This window comes from Taudactylus pleione, unplaced genomic scaffold (assembly GCF_031769625.1).
Source record: "Taudactylus pleione unplaced genomic scaffold, aTauple2 ptg000367l, whole genome shotgun sequence".
NCBI classification, from domain to species: domain Eukaryota; kingdom Metazoa; phylum Chordata; class Amphibia; order Anura; family Myobatrachidae; genus Taudactylus; species Taudactylus pleione.
Window position 1 is genome coordinate 2307040 of NW_028284768.1, and position 20930 is coordinate 2327969.

At 46.8% G+C, this 20930-nt stretch overlaps 1 protein-coding gene across 1 annotated transcript in view; it reads right to left on the reverse strand.

Annotated features, from left to right (window-relative positions):
• The window catches only part of E2F6 (E2F transcription factor 6), a 43127-nt gene extending 22775 nt beyond the window's left edge, over positions 1 to 20352 (reverse strand). The window contains exons 1-6 of the mRNA XM_088444611.1: positions 20133 to 20352; positions 6033 to 6072; positions 4363 to 4579; positions 2334 to 2494; positions 1982 to 2094; positions 971 to 1118 (exon numbers count right to left, since the gene is read on the reverse strand). Of these exons, the coding sequence (XP_088300737.1) occupies positions 971 to 1118; positions 1982 to 2094; positions 2334 to 2494; positions 4363 to 4579; positions 6033 to 6072; positions 20133 to 20204 (751 nt within the window). The 5' untranslated portion in view covers positions 20205 to 20352. The remainder of the gene's footprint in view (positions 1 to 970; positions 1119 to 1981; positions 2095 to 2333; positions 2495 to 4362; positions 4580 to 6032; positions 6073 to 20132) is intronic.
• Between the last annotated feature and the right edge of the window lie 578 nt (positions 20353 to 20930).

Sequence of the window (20930 nt, forward strand, 5' to 3'; positions counted from 1 at the left end):
GAAAATCTAATAACATCAATAATAATAATAATAAGAAGAATAAAAGGCTGCTGTATTAACAGTGGATAAAAAGCAGCATATAAATGAGAGGGATGGGTAGGTATATAAAGTTTTAAATATTTTAATGTTGAAGTACCCCATTTAGGTGGAAAAGGGGCCATCCCAACCCTGCCTGAGACGAAGAATGTCAATGCCTCTTCTATGAAGGTGATCATAAGAAAGCCAGCTACGGTATTAAAGTCTGCAAGCTTCCGTAAAACAGGAGAACAGCAACCTTAGGGTTAGGAACGTAATGTGAAAGGTCGTCACTGACATGTCAGATTTTCTCAAGAGGAATCTTTCCAGAAAGCCCTTTGTAAGCCTTCCCCTTATACCACTACAACCATTAGGCTGGTAGTCTCAGCAATCGTGTCCCAACCAGGAGCCTGTGGGAATTACCCTAGTGACTCCTTTGTATGACCGGGTTCTATACTGCTTATGTATCACACATGCTCTTTGACACTCACGTCATGTAGCCCACGATTAGGTGTTCATTGCTAACTAAATGCAAGTCTACCAACCACTCCATTATAATGTACTGTAAATAATTATAATGTACTGTAAATAGTCATCTTTACTCCCCGCTATCATAAACATATGGGCAAATGCATGGCACAAAAAGTCTTTTACTACACAGATAACTTCAGAATCATGTACTTTGTACAAAAAAAAAAAAAAAACACTTTACATATAGTAAACAGAATACATTAGTTTAGTAGGCAAAATGCTATAAGATATTACACAGCTACCTTCAGAAGCGAGGTTTCCAGTTTAATTCCCAGTTATGCATTACCCTATTCTGTTATATATATAGAATATGCGCATGTAAAGACAGAAATAATGTATGTGATCATGAAAGCAGACACAAAAGAGGGGTGAGTACCCAGTCTTCCCATTGTTAGCGCATGGCACCTTATCCTTAATTTCTTACCATCATCAATAATGATCGGTTCTGGTTCCATCTTAAGAGTCTTTGTCAACTTCTCAAAGGTTTTCAGGCCTGTATCTTCCTCTTCCACTTCACACAGGTACACGTCAATTGGCCCTTTATTACTCTTGATATGAATTTCTATGCCATCCTGCAAAGCATTACAGAATACTGTATATACACACACACACTATTGGCATCAAGTGTCACAAATACAAAAAGTAATAGTAGTGTCAGACAGGGTGTGCAGGTTTAAAGGGACAGTTGTAGTCCCTTTAAATAAATTAGTTTGTGAAATCAGTGTAGAAAGCCTGTGTTACATTGGTGTTTTGGGGGCCACATATAGGCCTCTTCATCATAATTTGCATGGGCGAGGTTCAAAATTTCGATATGGAAGTTATGTCAACATGTGGACGTGGTCATACATCTAGCCTCAATACGCCACAGCACGTATAGTTTGAAGCCCTTAGAACACAGATTTTTGCTCAAAATAAAACCACTACCCTTTTAAGCTGTCTTCGGTCATCTCACAATACTAAACAGTTAAGCTTGCAATGCAAGTAGTATTTTATTGCAGACTATTTTATTTGGGGTTCTAAATGTATTAGGTTGCACCTATCTGAAGCTTCTATAAACATATATTAGCCCGTTATGAATACAAAGATATTAGTAGGGATATACATACACCGCTCAAACTCTGTAGTATATATATCCCGATAGTGTGTGGTCCCTCAGGGAAATGTGGCCCTTTTCCCTTACTTAGATTTGCCTTAGCGTTACAGGAGTAGGACATGCCTGATGTAGAGGATGGCTATTTACAGACACCTCCAGCATATCACTATGCGCAGAGGCCATGCTAGTACACACACGAGCAGACAGGGGTTCCCTCCCCAACACATCAAGTCTGATACAAGCTCAGCCACATCATTCAGCCCTTTTAGGTTCCGCACTCTGCCTGGATATCAGCTATTCTGGCTACTACCACCACCAAGCCGGCAGACAAACCCTACTCACCTCATTGGGTGTTGGCACTTCTAACTTTGTTTCCACCGGAGCTTTCACAGCAATGACGATCTGCTCATGGTACGCTTCAATACTGTGGATGTCCTGGTAGGTTACATATGCAAATGTGTCCCGGTTAAGGACGATAAACGTGTAACTTATGGATTATTTGGATCTTAAACACAAACCCCATAAAAAACAAAACAAAAAAACAAATCGCACTGTCATTACAACTGCTCGGAGCACAGGAACAGAATCGCTTTTTAATGTTGATGCTGGTAATGTGTACGAGCCTCATCCTCATCAGGCGGGGGCAGCAGAACTGCACCTGCCTCCAATGGGAATGTAATACACATGAAAGGATATTTCCTGTTTGTCCTTTCTTCTGTTAGCTGGAACAACTGGTGAGCACAGTCCCGGATTAGATCGTCCAGGGCTTCCTCCATGGCGGTGAGATCACTGATATCATTGCGGATCCGCTGCTGCTGTGGGATCTCTGTGCCCGTGTGGTTCAGGTCGGTTCCCCTAGAATATGAAAAGATGGCAAAGGTCTAATAAAAACAGCCTCATTACTACCCAAAGAAATATCAAAAAGTCCACAGGGTCAACTTTATGCAGGTGAACCGTGCCGTGCCGACCCCTTCAGGGGGTAGTAGGTGGGTGGAGTTTATGCCCACTCCCAAACTAAACTTGCCACTCCTATGATGTTAATGAATGTCCACCCAATTCATGCAAGAGAATATCCCTCCCTCATTGTCTTTAATGGCTGCAGAGAAGGTGGTCTCCAATGGACAGCACAAGGCAGGACTACTGACAAAGTATAAATGAGTAACCATGACTCATGATCAGTGTTCCGGTTTTCAAATTCGGTGGTAGGAAAGTTGGAAACTGTGCTATTTGGCATTCATAGGGGGAAGATTTATCAAACAGTATAAAGGGTGGTGACGTGGACCTGTGGAGAAGTTACTCATATCAACCAATCAGCTTTGAGTTAGCATTTATCAAGTACATTCTATAAAATGATAGGTAGAAGCAATATGTCATAAACAAGCAATGCACTATAATAACCACACATGCATAAAGATAAACATTTTAATAGAAATCAATACATAGCAATTTTCACGGACGTACCGCACGCAATTCCAATAACCTCATGAGTCCCAAAAATAAAATCGGCTGCAAAGACATCGTTTATGCTGTGACAATCAAATAAGGGTCCTGGCCAAAATTACAGTTTCCTCCACCCCTATTTATCTTCCCTCCAAATAGCTCATTTGTACCATCCAGCTAGGTAAGTGGGAAGGAAAAATAAATAACACCAATTATGGGAAGAAGCTTCATTTACAGCAGAAATGATTGATATTTATTTGTATCCCCCCTTCACTAGATAAAGTACAGGTTGTCTCCCCAATATCCAAAATGCTTAGGACTAGGGGTATTTTGGATAACGGAATATTCCGTATTTTGGAATATTTGCATACTGTAATTAAATATCTTGGGAATGGGACCCAAATATACACACAGAATGCATTTATGTGTTATATACACCTTATACACACAGCCTGCAGGTCATTTTATACAATATTATCAATAATTTTGTGGTTCAAGCAAAGTTTGTGTACAGACATGAAATTCATTTATGTTTCATAAACACCTTATACACACAGCCTGAAGGTAATTTTATACTATATTTTTAATAATTTGTGCCTTAGACAAAGTTTGTGTACATTGAACCATCAAAAATCAAAGGTTTCATAATCTCAGTGATGCCAAAATTATTCCGTATTTCGGAATATTTGGATATGGGAGACTCAACCTGTAATATTTCATCAAACACGTTCAGTCGGCTAAATATAATCTGAAACGGATCTGAGGTCCCCTTTAACTGGATTAGAATAGTTACACTTACCCCAGATAACTCCAGTTCAGGGCTGGAAAAGAACATTTACAAATACTCCCCAACTGTGGCTTGAGAAAGACCCATACTGCTCTATTTATCTGCATTGAGGTATTCTAATGTCACAGTAGTACACACTAGAGAGGAATGCTGGGTTACCGGGTAATAAAATGATATTTCTAAATATACAGCACCCAAGTCCCATTAGATGCACAAACCTGCCCTTGCTGCATTCTTGTCCATCTAACTTTTGAAAACCATCTTCTCTGAAAATCAATCCGATAAAACTGATTGCATTAGCACAAATCATGTCACTAAAAGCCTTTTAACTTAATGGAAATGCTTTCATGCCGTACTGCATTACGTTTGCCTGCACTACGGTTCTATATCTTGGCTATATATAGAAATAAAATTGCCAGCGTACGTTCTACAACGTGCAATACTCCCTAGGTAAACAAAAGCCATTTAAAAGATACGGTCATCTTAGAGCACTTACACCCACTGGACGAGGTTCTTGGACCTCTTCTGAATGAGATGGATCCCATCTAATACATTGGTGATGTCATATACTCTCCTCTTCCTCACACCCAGCTGTTTAGCAACATCATTCAGAGCCACAACTCCCTCTGGGGCGGATTTAATGATGTCCATGAATCTTCTGGTTAAGTAGAACAGCGAGACATCAAACCGAGGTCGTGGTAACTTCATCGACCCTGAAACAGAAGGCGGAAAAATAGTGAGACCCCATTATGCAAAAATACAAACAGGTGGTGCGCCATTACGCAGCTTTTTATGGGGAATAGTTAATCACACACCTGAGGGATTGCACCATTGGAGCTTACAATCTAAATTTTCTACCACAAGGATCAGTTTTTCCAGCAGCCAGTTAGCACAGCTGTATTATATTCAGAGTGTGGGAGGAAAATCCGTAAAAAACACACACATACTCCACACATCTGGAATGAAACCCATAGCCACCTGTGAAGTTGCAATGCTATCCACTGTGCCACACACATCACATCTAAACTGAATTGGGAAACATTTTTTTCTAGCAGGAGCTGAAACCCATCTACATATGTCTAATCTATGCGTGATATGAGAGGGAGGCTTACCTACCGGCAAGGTATAAATAAGGAGGAACAGTAATTGGATTTAGAAAGTGGAAAGCACTCTCAGGGCGGTATTTACTAACCTGCGGGTTTACAAATTGGAGATGTTGCCTGTAGCCTCCAATCAGAATCTAGCTATCATTTGCTAGAAGGTACTAGATACATAAGTAGAATCTGATTGGTTGCCACTTTTGTAAACCAGCACTTTAATAAATATACCCCTTACGGTTTCCCGAAAACCGGCATGTAAACAAATACACTTATTTTCTGCAAAGGACTTCTTTCATTCTACAAAGAATAACAGATAACTGCTGTTTGTCCTAAATGCAAGTGCTATGAAGTAACCTTTTACACAACATGAGTTAAGCTACAGTCATTCTGGTGGGCAGCATAGAATGAACCGATAACTTTGACTCCAAAGTAAGCTTCCTGCGTGGATCACTGAGCTCTTAGGCAATAAGTATGTTAACAGATCCAACCAATCAGCACCTTTCATTGCGGTAAAATGTGCGATAGGTAAACGTAGCACTGGAAACTGAGGAACGGCTTGTGACTGTGTGATATTAGTAAACTTGCAGAATTGATGTACAAAGAGTTACTAATAAATCAGTTAATCGACGGGAAACGCCACCTGAAACCCTGGCAGTAAGGTCTTTGGGAGCAGTATAAATGCCAATGGCATTCTGTATTTAAGATACTATTAGTTAAGCGTATCCGATGGTTCATGGCTAAGCAACGACTTACATCATAGGAAGGACTGCACCATACAAGCGACATACATTCCTTTACTTAGGGAAAACAAAGATAGATTAACACACAAGACTCAGCTGTAACTTGAAGGCAATGAAAAGGAACAATCACCAGCTCAAAGCTGATGCAATTAATTCCCAAGCCCCTTTTTTAGTGTGAATGGTTTGCATCCCTCCCTTAGGAGTACATTTAATAAAGTGAGGGTTTATAGAAGTGGAGATGTTGCCCATAGCAACCAATCAGATTCTACTTATTTATCTAGCACCTTCTAGAAGATATTTATTTGGCTCGGTATTCGTGCACTCACTTTTCATCCTGCTCTCATCGTTGGTTAGGTCTTCCTGGGTCTATGAAAGGTAATGTAAGAAATAAGAATATATTAACGCAATATTACTGAGAACAAAAGTCAGATAGAATCTTACTACTGTACACAGTGCAGCATATAAAACACATGTACAAGGTTCTAACCCAGGGGTGGGGAACTTTTTTTCTGCCGAGGGCCATTTTTATATTAAAGAACAGTATTCGCGGGCACCCTGCTAGCCAGATGAGGCTAGCAGAAAAAAACTTCAAGGGCCAGACCAAATGATTCCGCGGGCCTTATACGGCCCCCGGGCCTGATGTTCCCCATCTCTGATCTAACCATTTCCATATCAGATCATTACAGAACAGAAATCCCAAAATGTGCTGAGTACAAGACATGAATAATTGTATTTGTCCAATAATTAAAGAAATAGATTACTCACACTAAACCCATTGGAATCAGTACTGTACAACTATGAAAGTAGCAGTTTCCAGTACATATATTGTGAGATATAGGCTCTCTGGTTTTCTTTCAGGCTAAATAACCATCGGAAATCATGTAGACCCACATTAACTATACCCCAAAGATTTGATGTATCGTAATCATTTACTAAGTCGGCAGTTCTAGCAAAAGGAATTTAAGATGGCAAGAAAATTGAATGAAAAAGATTAAAAGGCCTGCCTCAATGCTGTGTATTTTGGTACCCTATTTGGGCCTCCATAATATTTGTGTTAAATTTTAAAATGAATCGTACAGTTTTTTTGTTTATTTTCTGTATACATAACTGACCTTTATTTTGTTAGTTTTCTATGTCAACGAGATTGTGATTGTAATGTCTCCGTTATTGTGATTTCTCACATAAAACAAGGGTTTAAAAAAAATAAATAAAGGAAAAGATTTCCATTTAATATTATTCCTATTTTAAATCTGGTGGCTATAAACCATTGGTTCCAGCCGCAGTCCGTTCTTTATCACAAGCGTCCTGTGCAGGTTAGAAGATTCAAACACAGAGCGTGGACTTCGATGCCACAGAAAGTGTGTAGGGAAATAACTTGAAAGCTATATTAGCTTTTCACCCTATATCAGCTACCGAAAATAATGCTCTTTGATTTGTTTTTTTAACAGATGTCACAGCCCGTGCAGTTCCACTTTCCTGCCTGGGGTGTCGCTCTCTGCTCTGGTGCTTCTAGCACACTATTTTTGGAGCACTCACAGCTAAATCAAATTGTTATGTTGCATAAAATATAGCTTTTATTATTAATTCCAAAATTAAATGTTAAAATTTGCTCACAAGACACACACTGGAAACAAAAGGGTAAGGTGTAATACACAAAAAGGATGCGAGGGGTTATTCCTCTAGGGAGGGCGAAATATAACAAAAAATTACATATAAAAATACATACAATATATCTTAAAATACACCCAGGGTCCAATTATTGCAAAATTATTTCTAATACACTGTACCATGTATTTTGCTCTGCACTTAATGATAATCAGAGTACCAAAAAACATCAATCTGCACCACGTATTGCAGTGTAATAAGATAAGGTAAAAGTCAGGGTAATAAAGACTAAGGCCCTCATTCAGAGCCGGACGCTCTGAGCAGAGCGCACGCTCTGAATGAGGGCCGTCCTCCATAATTATGGAGCGTCCTCCCGGACGCTCGTATAGCTGTGGGTCACCACTGCGAGCCGGAGCCTGCGGTTGAGTTTCTCAACCGCAAGGCCCGGAGAGATTTTGGCTCTATCAGAACCAATATCACTCCCACTGACATCACTAGTGATGTCAGTCGGCCGGCTTCTGACGGTAGGCGTTCCCTTGGGAACGCCTCCGTCTGGGAGGCACGCCCCCGGCACGCCAACCAAAGGGGGCGTGCTGTCAATCAACATCGAAAGTCCTTCGCTCGTCGTATCTGGCGCATGCGCACGACGGTGCTCCCGCCGTCGTGCGCATGCGCAGTGCACACCATTGACCCACTTGCGAGCGGACAGCCGCTTGCGAGTGGGTCTGAATCAGGCCCTAAGGCCGGCCATACACAGGATTTTTTATACGATGTGTAGGATTTCGATCGACAGTAACGATCGATCGTACACATCGTATGTTGTTTGGTGTACATACGATGGCGATGCACGTTCCCGAAGTCGTATAATCAGATCGCCTCTCGTACTGGAAAACTGTACGAGGGCGACCTATCTTACCACAATGTGACACACATCGTATCACTTTTGGTAGGTAATGCGGTCCGATGTCTGATTACGAGGTGTATAAAATCCCTAGCCACTCCCCTCCTACATTTTGTAACGAGATTCGGCGCTCCAAGCAGCAGCATCGCAGCGTGTGGAGGAGTGTGATTGAAGTGAGTATACATCGTGGCACTCAGTACATTTGTCTCTCGCTCTGCATTGTTTATATACCACTATGCCACCAATGCATATGTCCCCTGGCCCTGCCATCGTTATGTACCACTATGCCACCGTGTGTCCCCCCACATGGCCCTGCATTGTTTATATACTACTATGCCACCAATGCATATGCCCCCTGGCCCTGCCATTGTTATATACCACCCTGTGTCCCCCCTCATGGCCCTGCATTGTTTATATACCACTATGTCACCAGACGCAGGAACTCCTGGAAGGTGTCGTCATCCACAAGCAGGTGGCTGCGATAATCGTCTGGGTTGTTCTCCCTAATCTCGATCAGCCGGGGCATATGGGAGCAACTCTCCCTCCTCATCAGCCACTCCTTAGTCCAGCGCGACCTCATCCTCCTCCTCAGTTTCCTCGCCTTTCAGCTTCAAGTAGCCATAGGCTAGCAGAAGCTTATAGCGATAGGAATCCATCAGAAGATGACAGAAATCAGAACAAATACAACACTTTGTACAAGGCAAGCCTTTAACAAAGCACACTAGCACTGCACAGCGTTCAGCAGGTATACAACCAAGCTTCAATAGTTACAGAGCAGAGTATATAACATACCTAAAATGCTGGCCGTCTTCCCTAGATAAGCCCTCCCCTATTCCCATTCCAGCAGATTCATTGCAATGGTTATGTGCACAGCCGATCGCTCGTTTACGATTTGTGAGCGTGAAACGAAGCATCGAATCGTATGAGAAATCGTACACCTTTTGAACACATATCTAAAATTTCAAGGGAAATCTTATAAGACATGTTGTACGTCTTTTTATCGCACAGTGTATGGGCCGCATTAGTTCTGCTGCTCTTCATCTTACCAATAGGTATGGGATGGATGTGAGAGACCCGTGTTCTACAGTAATCCTTAGAAACAGGCATTAAGGTTTCCATGATGTAGCTGTTCGTTTCTACTTTTTACTGTCTTGCCCTTTAAGGTATAGGACAGCAAATGATAGGACTACTGAGCTATAAATGGGAATGGATAGGAATGTTGAAAGGTAAATAGAAATATTTATCAGAGGTACCATTGTGATTGACATGAAAGACAGCTCGATGTATTGTCTATGAAACAATGAAATATTTCAGCTTGGTGTAAAGATGCCATAAGTAAATAGAACCCTATCATGATCTGCTGCTATTTTTTTGGAACCTTGCACTTTATCTTATGTTGCTGATCAAATCACATCTGCACTTTATTTCTAAATATTTATTGGAAAACATTTTTTTTCCATTATAAAATGACAGCAATGAAATGTTATATATGGATCAATAATAGCACTCTCTGTTGATCAAATACTGTGTACTTAATACGGGATCAGTGTGAATGACCACCGGACCTATGTCCGGCGGTTCAAATACTGGTGTCGGAAGATCGGCACCAGTAAAGATCCCGATGGGTAAGGAAACTAACTATAACCTCCCTTAGTGGTGCCTAACCCGAACATCCCCCCCATAAGTGCCTAAACCTAACTCCTCTGTCCCCACAGCCTACACCTAACCCTCCCAGGGGGAGGCCTAACTCTAACCTAACCCCAAATGCTCTCACTGTCGTCACTCTGCACTGTCTAGTACTTGGAATAAGGCCACAATGGGGGCTCAGGCTCGTGTAGGAGACACGTACACCAATTCCAGAACAGTTCTCTAAAGCGGGCCGTGCACTGTGCGAAAGGCACCAGGCAACTCGACGGGGGATCCGACGTTTGACATATCGGGCAGTCCCCACACATGATGTGATTGGGTGGCCGACCTACCGATATGTCGGCTTCCCCCTCCCCTACCGCATAGCGCTGCATGGGATTGCATATTGCATCCCCTGATCGACTGAACTTGCAGTAAGATCAGGGGGTGCGATGCACGACCCCACGGGTGCGCGCTCAGTTCGACATCAGTTCCATACACGGTGCAATATAGCAGCCAAATCGTACCAATCTGTCAGCTTAAGTCTATGGATTTATTTTGGCTGATCAATGGCGAGTAGGGGCCTTTACATTTCTCCACACAGAAATCTGTTCTCTCCAAAACCTCATTTAACTAAGAATTTGTCTAGCTGAATGTGGGTTACAAGGAAAGAGGTATAGGAACGAGTTTCCTATCACGACCAGTGTTCTCCCCAGGCTGATTTCTGCGGGCGCATCGCCCAGCAGAAACAGCCTGCCACCGGGCACTTTTCCCCGCTGACCCCCACTGTGGAACAAGTTCGGAGGCAGAAGAAGCCTCTGATCACTTCAGAGGCCAGCGTTCCCAGTGATGCACTGCGCGGGTGACGTCATGACGTCACCCGCGAAGTGAGGAGCCTGACCCGCGTGCCTGCCAGTCAGCACGCGGCAGCAGCGGCGAGCGGGAGACCTGCCAGCAAGTAAAGGTAAGTGCTGGGGCCGGGACCAGGACCAGCCTGGGGGCACTGCACAAAGGGGCCAGCCTGGGGGCACTGCACAAAGGGGCCAGTCTTGGGGCACTATTTAAACCTGGTGACACTGCATAAGGGGCCAGACTGGGGGCACGGCATAAAGGGGCCAGCCTGGGGGCACTATTTAAGCCTGGGGGCACTACATAATGGACCAGTCTGCAGCACTACAAAGGGGCACTACTTCAGCCAGGGGGCACTGCATAAGGGCAAAGCTAAACTACAGGGGGCAATGCATAAAGGGGAAAACTACAGGGGGCACTGTATAAAGGGCACAAATACAGGGGGCACTGCATAATGGGCACTTTTGACTGAGAGCCAGTGGTGGAGCAGCCTGAGACGTTTCGGGCTGGATTGGTCTGGAGATACCCCTTTTTCCGGTGCGCGCATAATTGCGAAGGCCCCCACACGGCTACTTTTGGATGCCACCCGGCTGGAAAAAATTTCTGGGGAGAACACTGACGACTCAACCCGGTGTCAGGCACCATCTAACTATACTGAACGTGTCTCCTACCTCTGAAGCCGTTGGCAGTAAGCAGGAAGTGCCAGCAAGTAAGGGAGAAGATAGATTAAAACCAGCAAGCATTTCCATAATAGTAATCAGATGGTGGAAAAGCTACAAAAGACATACAAGAGGAGGACCAGCATTATTTTTTATTATCACTACACTGGTGGATTTAGCGTATGGCCAGCTTTCATTTTTTTTTTTTTTTTTACTGTACTAGAAAAATAACAAATTCCCATTAGTAACAATAGGTATCATAATTTACCTACTGCAAAATAAATGTCACAAAAAAAGTGTATTAAAGCACAGCATCCTACATCTGAAAAACAAACAGCCCAACAACAAAACATTATGTTACTATGCTCTTCAGAATAGTAGTCTAAGATTCACACCTAACATGATGAAATGCGGAACATGAATTTAAAGGGGAAAAAATTAAACAAACAAACAACAGCTTATATAAAACGCTTTATAAATAGTATAGAACATAAAAATGATATATCAGCACCATTTCTGCAAAAGAAGTCACTTTCATTTTATAGGTCTGCCTCCTAGTACTTTTTTTCCCCCCCTTTCTAAAAACGCACCCAATATACCCAAACAGTACCCATTAGGTAAACTCTATCCGGTAAACAATGAAGGACAGGACGGGGATTCTGTACAAAATAGCCCTGCTGGGTTCATCCTGAATATGTATGAGAAATAAGAAGTTATTTATAGTCATCTGTACAGTTTAGTCACCCAAACACCAGTGAGGTCATGTATTAAGACGTCTCTCATCTCAGTGATGCAGGATGTCGCTAACATGCTTCAAAACAGGCGCCGCAGGTATTGCGCTAAATTAACCCTCCGTCAATCTGTTGATCCCCAGTATTGCATCAGTGTAGCACTGATACAATATGTAGCTCTACGTGCGCTGCCCGACTGCACATACACGGGACTGACACAGGCAATTTTTTTTGTTTTCCTGGACAGCACACGGGCAATCCTATAAGGCCGCACATGTGCATTATCTACAGAGTACCAACGGCAGAGCCTTGGCTAATCATAACACTATTCTCGCATGACATATGACATTTCTTTTGGTAACGTTAAGCTTTTTTGGAACTTGGTTAGTAGCCAAAGCAGTTAACCGCCATAGTGGCAAAATGAGACCACACAAATCTAAATACCAGTGGCATATTTCATTTAGTATCGCAGTGATACTAACGAATATACCACTGGTATTCATCAATACTTACCTCTCCAGCGAGGTCCAGAAATGATATCCCTCCTCAGCGGCGTCTTCTCTTCTATTACTGGCAGCCTATTGCTGCTAGCGACAAGCTTCTGTGTCATGAACCTGACACTTACACCCGACGGGGACCTGGCAGTGCCTGAACTCCATTACTCATACCATCTAAAGATTAATGGTGGAAGAGCTACACAAGACATACAAGATGAGGACAAGCATTATTTTTTAAAGATGGCGAGAGGAATGCAGTGACAAACTGCAGTAATCTTAGATTCAGTGATGTGCGTTCTAATGGCTGGGGAGGCACACATGGAGATTGGTCTGAGTGCTGTGAGCCTGTCTCATCCCCTACTCACTGTAACTCTCCCCACACCTACTGATTCACTGTGGGGTCTATTTACTAAGCAAAAAAAATGACCATTGGGAGCTGATTGGCTGGCACCTTATCACTTTTCACTCTGTCTCCTAACACTGCTTAGTAAATAGACCCCTGTGTCTTCTCTTGCTGCTGCTGACTGAACGCCAATCTAAACACTGCAGTGCACTTCCTGGTCACATGACAGATCCAAGGTGTCCATCAGTGCACAGGGCACGTCCCCCATACTCAGAAGCATGCCTCTATTAACTCTAGTCTCTGTCTGCGCAGCCGGGATGCAGTTATGTGACCGGGCACAGTCCTGACGCCGGAATGCCGGCTAGGGATTTATGACAGGCGTCAATATACCAACGCCTGTCGTAATCCCCACACCGGAATGCTGAACGATGTGGGCCCAAACGAGGTAAGTACGGGCGCCGTCCTCTTAGCCGCAGGGGGGGGATTGGGTTTAGGGTACCTCAGGGGAGGGATTTAGGGTTAAGCACCCACCGGGGGGGGTTAGGTTTAGGGTGTGGGGGGGGGGGGTTAGATTTAGATTCACCCCTAAAGGAGGTTTAGGGTTAGGGGGTGGGGGGAATGGAGGGTTACCTCCGCTGTCGGGACTTCCTCCCTATGGCCAGCCGCTGTCGGTATTTGAACCGGTGGCTATACAGCCGCCAGTAATACAATCCCATTCAGTGCATCTTACTGCCGGGGTGTAGACCCGCCCCCCACCTCTGCAAGCAGTGTCTGACTGTTGCTGCCTCATCTCTAGTCTCTCCCTGCAGTTCCACAAAGCTGGCGAGTGTTAACTATAAAAAAAAAAAAAAAAAGGAAAATATATTTTTCTATCAAATCTCACGAGTATGACAGGAGAGGCTCTGCCTACCCTGACTGCACGCCCCTGCATACATTACAGCTGTTTATTAAACACTGAAAGGATGACATAACCCCATTAGTGAGCGCATCATTGATTGTTATGTATCGTTGATAAATGGGGCACCAAATGTTAGGCGCTGCTGCAGAAACCTTGGATCTCTCCATGGACTGCCTCTCGTTACACTTAAAATCCCCTCTTTTGGGGGCAATAAAGGAGGAAAAAAAGGGGTTAGATACAATTAATACACCTGCCCCTAAAATGTCACGATCTCCGGGATATATAACACTGTGCACATTATGTACACCGCAGGGTAGGTCTGCCAGGAGTCAGGAAAGAGAGTGTGTGGGAGAGTATATATACATATATATAATATGAGATATGGTAAGAACTTACCCTTGTTATCTCTATTTCTACGAAGTCCATAGGGTTCCACAGGATACCTTGGGGTGTGACGTCAGTCGCAGGGCACCAAAGAGTTAAGCTTTCAGCCTCCCAGGATGCACTAGGTCCCCCTCCTATACCCCGCCCCCGGGCCAAGGCACCTCAGTTAGTTACCAAGCCATAGGCCGGAGGAGGAGAAGGAAGAGAGAGAACAAAGATCTGGACACATACAAGAATCACATTCTCACCAGAGGGAGACGGAAAACCGGTGACCAGAGCAAAGCCCATCTGCAGCACAGGTGCGACAGGGCGGGAGTCCTGTGGAACCCTATGGACTTCGTAGAAATAGAGATAACAAGGGTAAGTTCTTACCATATCTCATATTTTCTACTTCAGGGTCCATAGGGTATCCACAGGATACCTTGGGGATGTCCCAAAGCAGTATCCTTTAAGGGTGGGGACGCTCCTGTGCAGAAAGGAGAATCCGCCGCCCGAAGGAAGCATCCTGAGAGGCGAAGGTGTCAAACCTGTAATACCTCACGAAGGTATGGACAGAAGACCACGTAGCAGCCTTGCAGATCTGAACTGCCGAGGCACCACGTCGAGCTGCCCACGAAGGACCCACAGACCTAGTGGAATGAGCCTTCAGAGAAGGAGGGACCGGTAGGCCTTCATGAAGATAAGCTTCAGAAATAGCCATACGGATCCAGGCTGCCAAAGTTTGCTTTGAAGCAGGCCAACCCTTTTTACAGAAGCCATAGAGGACAACAAAGCGTCCGACTTCCTAAACAAAGAAGTGCGGTCAACATAAGTCCTTAAGGCCCGCACAACATCCAAAGAGGCCTCACCCACGGAAAGACCCGGTGAGTTAAAGGCCGGAACAACTATTTCCTCGTTAACATGAAACTGGGAAACAACTTTGGGAAGAAACTCGGGCCGAGTGCGGAGCACTGCCCTGTTCCCATGAAAAACCAAGAAAGGGGGTCTACAAGAAAGAGCCCCTAACTCAGAAACACGTCTGGCTGAAGCAACGGCCAGAAGGAAAACAGTCTTAGCTGTTAGCCATTTAATATCCACTGAGCCCAGTGGTTCAAACGGCGGTCCTTGGAGAGCCCTCAGGACCACAGCCAAATCCCAAGGCGCCACAGGTGGAACAAAGGGCGGCTGAATACGGAGAACACCTTGCATAAAGGTGCGCACATCCGGGATTGTAGCAATCCTACGGTGAAACCAGACAGATAGGGCCGAAACCTGTACCTTCAAAGAAGCAAGGCGAAGCCCATGATCTAGTCCCGCTTGCAGGAAGGCGAGAATCCGAGACAGACGAAACTCCCGCGGTGCATAACCTCTCGGTCGACACCACTGGAAGAACGTATGCCACACGCGATGGTATATCCTCGCGGAAGACGGTTTCCGAGCTCGTAACATGGTACGCACCACAGAGCTGGAAAACCCCCAGGACCTCAGCATGGCCGTCTCAACAGCCACGCCGCCAAAGACAGCCGAGTCAGGTCCGGGTGAAGACAAGGACCCTGAGACAGAAGGTCCGGTCGTAGCGGCAACCGCAGAGGACTGTCCACGGACAGACCCTGAAGGTCTGAGAACCAGTGCCGTCTGGGCCACGCGGGAGCTATCAACAGGAGCGTCCCTCCTTCCTGTTTGAATTTCCGGATTACCCGTGGAAGAAGGGAGACCGGAGGGAACAGGTATGCGAACCTGAACGTCCACCGGACGGACAGAGCATCCACCAGAGACGCCCCTTCGTCTCTTGTGCGAGACCCGTACACCGGCAACTTGTTGTTGTGCCGGGACGCCATGAGGTCGATTTCTGGAAGACCCCACCTGTCCACCAGTAGTTGAAAAACGTCCGGGTGCAGGGACCATTCCCCTGGATGAACGTCCTGGCGACTTAGAAAGTCCGCCTCCCAATTTAGCACTCCCGGGATGAAGACCGCTGATATGGCCGGAAGATTGCGCTCCGCCCAAACCAGGATCCGAGAGACCTCTACGAGAGCCGCCCGACTGCGAGTTCCTCCTTGCCTGTTTATGTAGGCCACGGTGGTAGCATTGTCCGACTGGACCTGCACCGGGTGACCCTGGAGAAACCGCTGTGCCTGCAGGAGAGCATTGAAGACCGCACGGAGTTCCAAGATATTTATTGGAAGCTCCGCTTCTGTCGGTGTCCACCTGCCCTGGAACAAGTGTGGACCCGAAACTGCTCCCCAGCCCCGAAGACTGGCGTCCGTTGTCAACAGGACCCAATTTGGAACCCAGAACGGACGTCCCTTGTTGAGGTGGGTCGTCTTTAACCACCACGCAAGGGACAGGCGAACCTCCGGGGTGAGCACAATCGTCTGGAACTTCAGAGACTGAGGCAGCCCGTTCCACTTGGACAGGATCAGGTGCTGCAGAGGTCTGGAGTGAAACTGGGCGTATTCCACCATGTCGAACACCGACACCATGGAGCCCAGTAACCTCATCGCCGAGTGTAAGGACACCCGGCGGCTGTGCAGACAACTGCGCACCCTTGACTGTAAAGCAGAGATCTTGTCCTCCGTCACGAAGATCCTTTGCTGTCCCGAGTCCAATAAGGCTCCAAGATGCAGAATCCTCCGAGACGGGATTAGAGTGGACTTCTGCCAGTTGATTAGCCAGCCGTGCCGTTGCAGCAGTGCAATGGTCAGGTCCAAGTGGTGTAACAGGAGCTCTGGAGATCCTGCCACCAATAACAGGTCGTCCAAGTACGGCAACATGCGGACTCCTTGCAGCCGCAGAGAAGCCGCCATGACCGCCATAGCGTCCTGTATATCCAATGACACCATGTAGTCCCCAGGTTCCAGCGCCAGAATGATGGACCGTAGGGTCTCCATCCGAAACTTCGGGACCCGCAAAGACTTGTTGAGTGCTTTGAGGTTGAGAATCGGACGATATGACCCATTGGGTTTCTGTACCAAAAATAGATTTGAATAGAAACCCTGGCCCCTCTGGGAGAATGGAACAGGCACTATAACTCCAGCCTGGAGCATAGTGTGCAATACCTTCCGCAGCTCCGTAGCCTTGTTCCGGTCTGATGGTAGACCCGTGGTGAAGAATCGAGCCGGGGGTCTGTGCCGGAAGGAGAGGGCGTACCCGTGAGAGACCACCTCCAGAACCCAAGTGTCTGTCGTAGTGAACGACCAACACCGGGAGAACTGCAGCAGGCGGCCTCCCACCCTGGGATCCCCCAAGGGGAGACCCGGACCGTCAGGCCGCAGGCTTGTCATCTGGCTTGGGGGCCGGACGTCTGGTACTCCATGCCTGTTTCCGGGGCTTGACCGATTTCTTAGGGCCAGCCTGTCGAGGAAACGACTGTGGTTTGGGCCTGCCCTGGGCCCTAGATGACCGAAAGGACGATGGTCCAGAACCAGAAGGAGCAGCGGCCGACGGGAGACAAGCAGATTTGGCTGCCGCCAGCGTGGCCACAATCTTATCCAGATCCGGACCGAAGAGAACTTCTCCGGTAAACGGCAACGCTTCCAGACCTTTCTTGGATCTGCGTCCGCCTTCCAGGATCGCAGCCACAAGGTGCGACGAGCAGCTACCGCTGCTGAAGAAATTCTAGACACCAGAGTACTAATGTCTAGAGCCGCCTCGTTGATGTAGGTGGCCGAATCACGGAGATTGCCAATCAACTCCGCCTGTTCGGCCGGACAGTCGGATTCAAAAGAAGCCTCTAATGAATCCGCCCAGCGCTCCATCGCTCTGGCAACCCAGCAAATGGCCATAGCCGGTCGTGCTGCCCCCCCTGCAAGGGAATAAGCGGACTTCATGCAGATTTCTACCTTGCGGTCCGTAGCATCCTTAAGGGAGGACATGGATGGCATCGGCAATGTGGCACTACGGACAAGACGGGTCACGTGAGAATCCACCTGTGGAGGGGATTCACACTTAGCAAAATAATTATCCGCGAACGGATAAGCCACCGCCAGGCGTCTCTGCGGCTGGTATCTTTTGCCAGGTTGTTTCCACGCCTCCTCTAAATGGTCCACCAACTGACCCGAAAGAGGAAAGACTGTGGCATCGCCCTTCACATCTTTGAAAAAGGCATACTTAGATTTAGCCGCTGGGGGAACTTCGTCCTCAATCACCAAGGCTGTGCGGACCGCCCGAATAAGTCCAGGAATATATACTTTGGACTTAGCATCAGCGTCCTTAGTATGGAAAGGTTCCTGATCGTAAGGATCCAGAATCTCCCCATCATCAGACGTCCCTTCGTCATCCTCATAAGGAGCGGACAGAGACGCCACCGGCCTTTTATGAGGCCGCATCACAGACTCCCCTGCAACACATCCGACAAGTGCTGTACAGAACTCGTCAGGGAGTTAACCCACGCTGGCTCCTGAGAACCCGGGAGCGGGGAAATAGGGAGACTGTGGGGTACCACCAATTGTCGTGGGAACCCCTGCATGGGTGACGACACCACAGACTGCTGGGACAAACCCAATCGGAGTAAACGCGGGCTGCGGAGCTAACTGGCCCACTAAAGCTGTTAACGCCTGAGCGAAACAAGCCCAGGGCGGCTCCTGTACCGGTGCTGTAACCGTAATAGGCCGCGCCATGGACAAACACTGCCGGCAAAGGCCCTCCGCGCTACCCTCCCCCTCCGCTAACGGTACTTTGCACGTGGTACACTGTAGCCGGAGGGGAAAATCACTTTCAGACATGATGGCACCACGTATGTGACCTCTCTCACCAATTAAGTATTAAATAGGCGAGAGACCACCCTGCAGCACCGCACCGCAAGGGCTAGAGCAGAAAGAACAGGGACAGTAATAAAGCTGACAGTTTAGAGAAGAAAAGTTACAGGCAGCGCTAGCACAGTCACATACAATGCAGAGAAATAACAATTCCTGCACTAACAGCGCTGATCACTCAACTACACAGACACAGGGCCTGGTAGGACACAGCGCTGCATACACAGACCTGAGCCACAGCGGAGGAGAGGTATGCGGGGGGACCCAGACCACGATGCTTCCTTCCAGACTTCCAGCAGCGTTCACCATGCGTTGCAGAGAAGATGGCCGCCGAGGAGCAGAGAGAAGCTGGCCTGGGGGAGGAGCGCTGACACAGGACCAGTCAGCACAGTGCAGAGAGGGCTGTGTGCAGCGGGGGAGGCGCCGGCTGTGAGACAGGGAAGGCGCGCTCCCCTGGCATGCATTTAACCCCTGGGACGCCGCAGCGCTACCGCACTGCTGCGGTCCGCTGTCCCAGGGGGTAGTGGAAGCGCAGGTTGGTCGCCTGGCTCCACGCTGCAGCCAGTCCCCAGGGAGCCCCCTGCCTGGGGACTTAGGACCATGTGATCAGCGGGGACCCACCGCGGGACCCCGCTGCTTACCTCTGTCCCCCTTGAATCCGGCCATGGTCCGGAGCATCTGGGGTCACCGCTAGCTGTGACCCCAGACGCCCACCAGCATCCCCGGATCAGTACCGGCGTTCTGGTACCGGCGGGGTGTAGGGAAGACAGCATGGACGTCAGGACTGACTGTCCATGCTGTTCATCCAGATGTGCAGCCACAGCTGCATGAAGAAAAAGCTTCAGGGGCTCTTCTAGCCCCCACTCCAACAGGTGCACCCGACTCCGGCCGGGCACCAAACTAAACTGAGGTGCCTTGGCCCGGGGGCGGGGTATAGGAGGGGGACCTAGTGCATCCTGGGAGGCTGAAAGCTTAACTCTTTGGTGCCCTGCGACTGACGTCACACCCCAAGGTATCCTGTGGATACCCTATGGACCCTGAAGTAGAAATATATATATATATATATACACATATATATATACATACATAGACACACACACACATTATATAGACACACACAATCACAGCAGTAAGCACCCGCCCAGGACCCAGCCCCTCCCTCTTCCCCAGCATCCCACGTGTAGCACGGGTGATCACCACCTCGGCGTCGAGGTCTCCGTCGTCTCCCGGGGTCAGCTCCATGCAGTCCGGGGAAGCGGGCGGGGAGGACATGATCTCGGCGCTCTGTCAGACCCCAGCACACGGTTCCCTCAGCAGCAACAACAGTAACACAGCTCTAGGCCTCACATCAGTCACATGGCATCCTACGTCACCCGGGGCAGTCCAATCAGTCAGCTCAGCTTTCCCCCCATGCTGGCTGCTGATTGGCTAAGTCATTTTTAGGCGGTGATTGGTGGAGACTTGTAGCTTTCCGATTACTAGAGAGACAACACTGACGTTGACGTAATTGACCCCACACAGGAGCCATGTTTGTGTAGAGGCCTAAGTAGAATTGATTGCAGTAGCTTTTTCGATGCTTATTGCTTAGGCGACGTCATGTGAGTTTTGTTGTAGTTCTTTTGGACGTCTCGTGTACTCTACATCACTGTAGAGTCCTTAATGCCCCATCTGCCAGGCTGGTGGTTCCAATAATAAATAGGACACAGAAAGTGTGCTGATATTTCTTTTTAATCTTTTTTATTATAAATGCACTGCATACATACAATATAAATTTGTCCAGTAAAGATATCAAAATATAGGTATCAAAAATAGGAAATATAACACAAATAAACACATTCTGATTTTCCATATTACTACAAATAGTGTCATTTTATATTTTTTACTAATCTTCATAAAATTCATCATCATATATATATATATATATATATATATATATATATATATATATACACATAATATATGTGTAACAATAAATCAAAAACAGCTATTATATTAAAT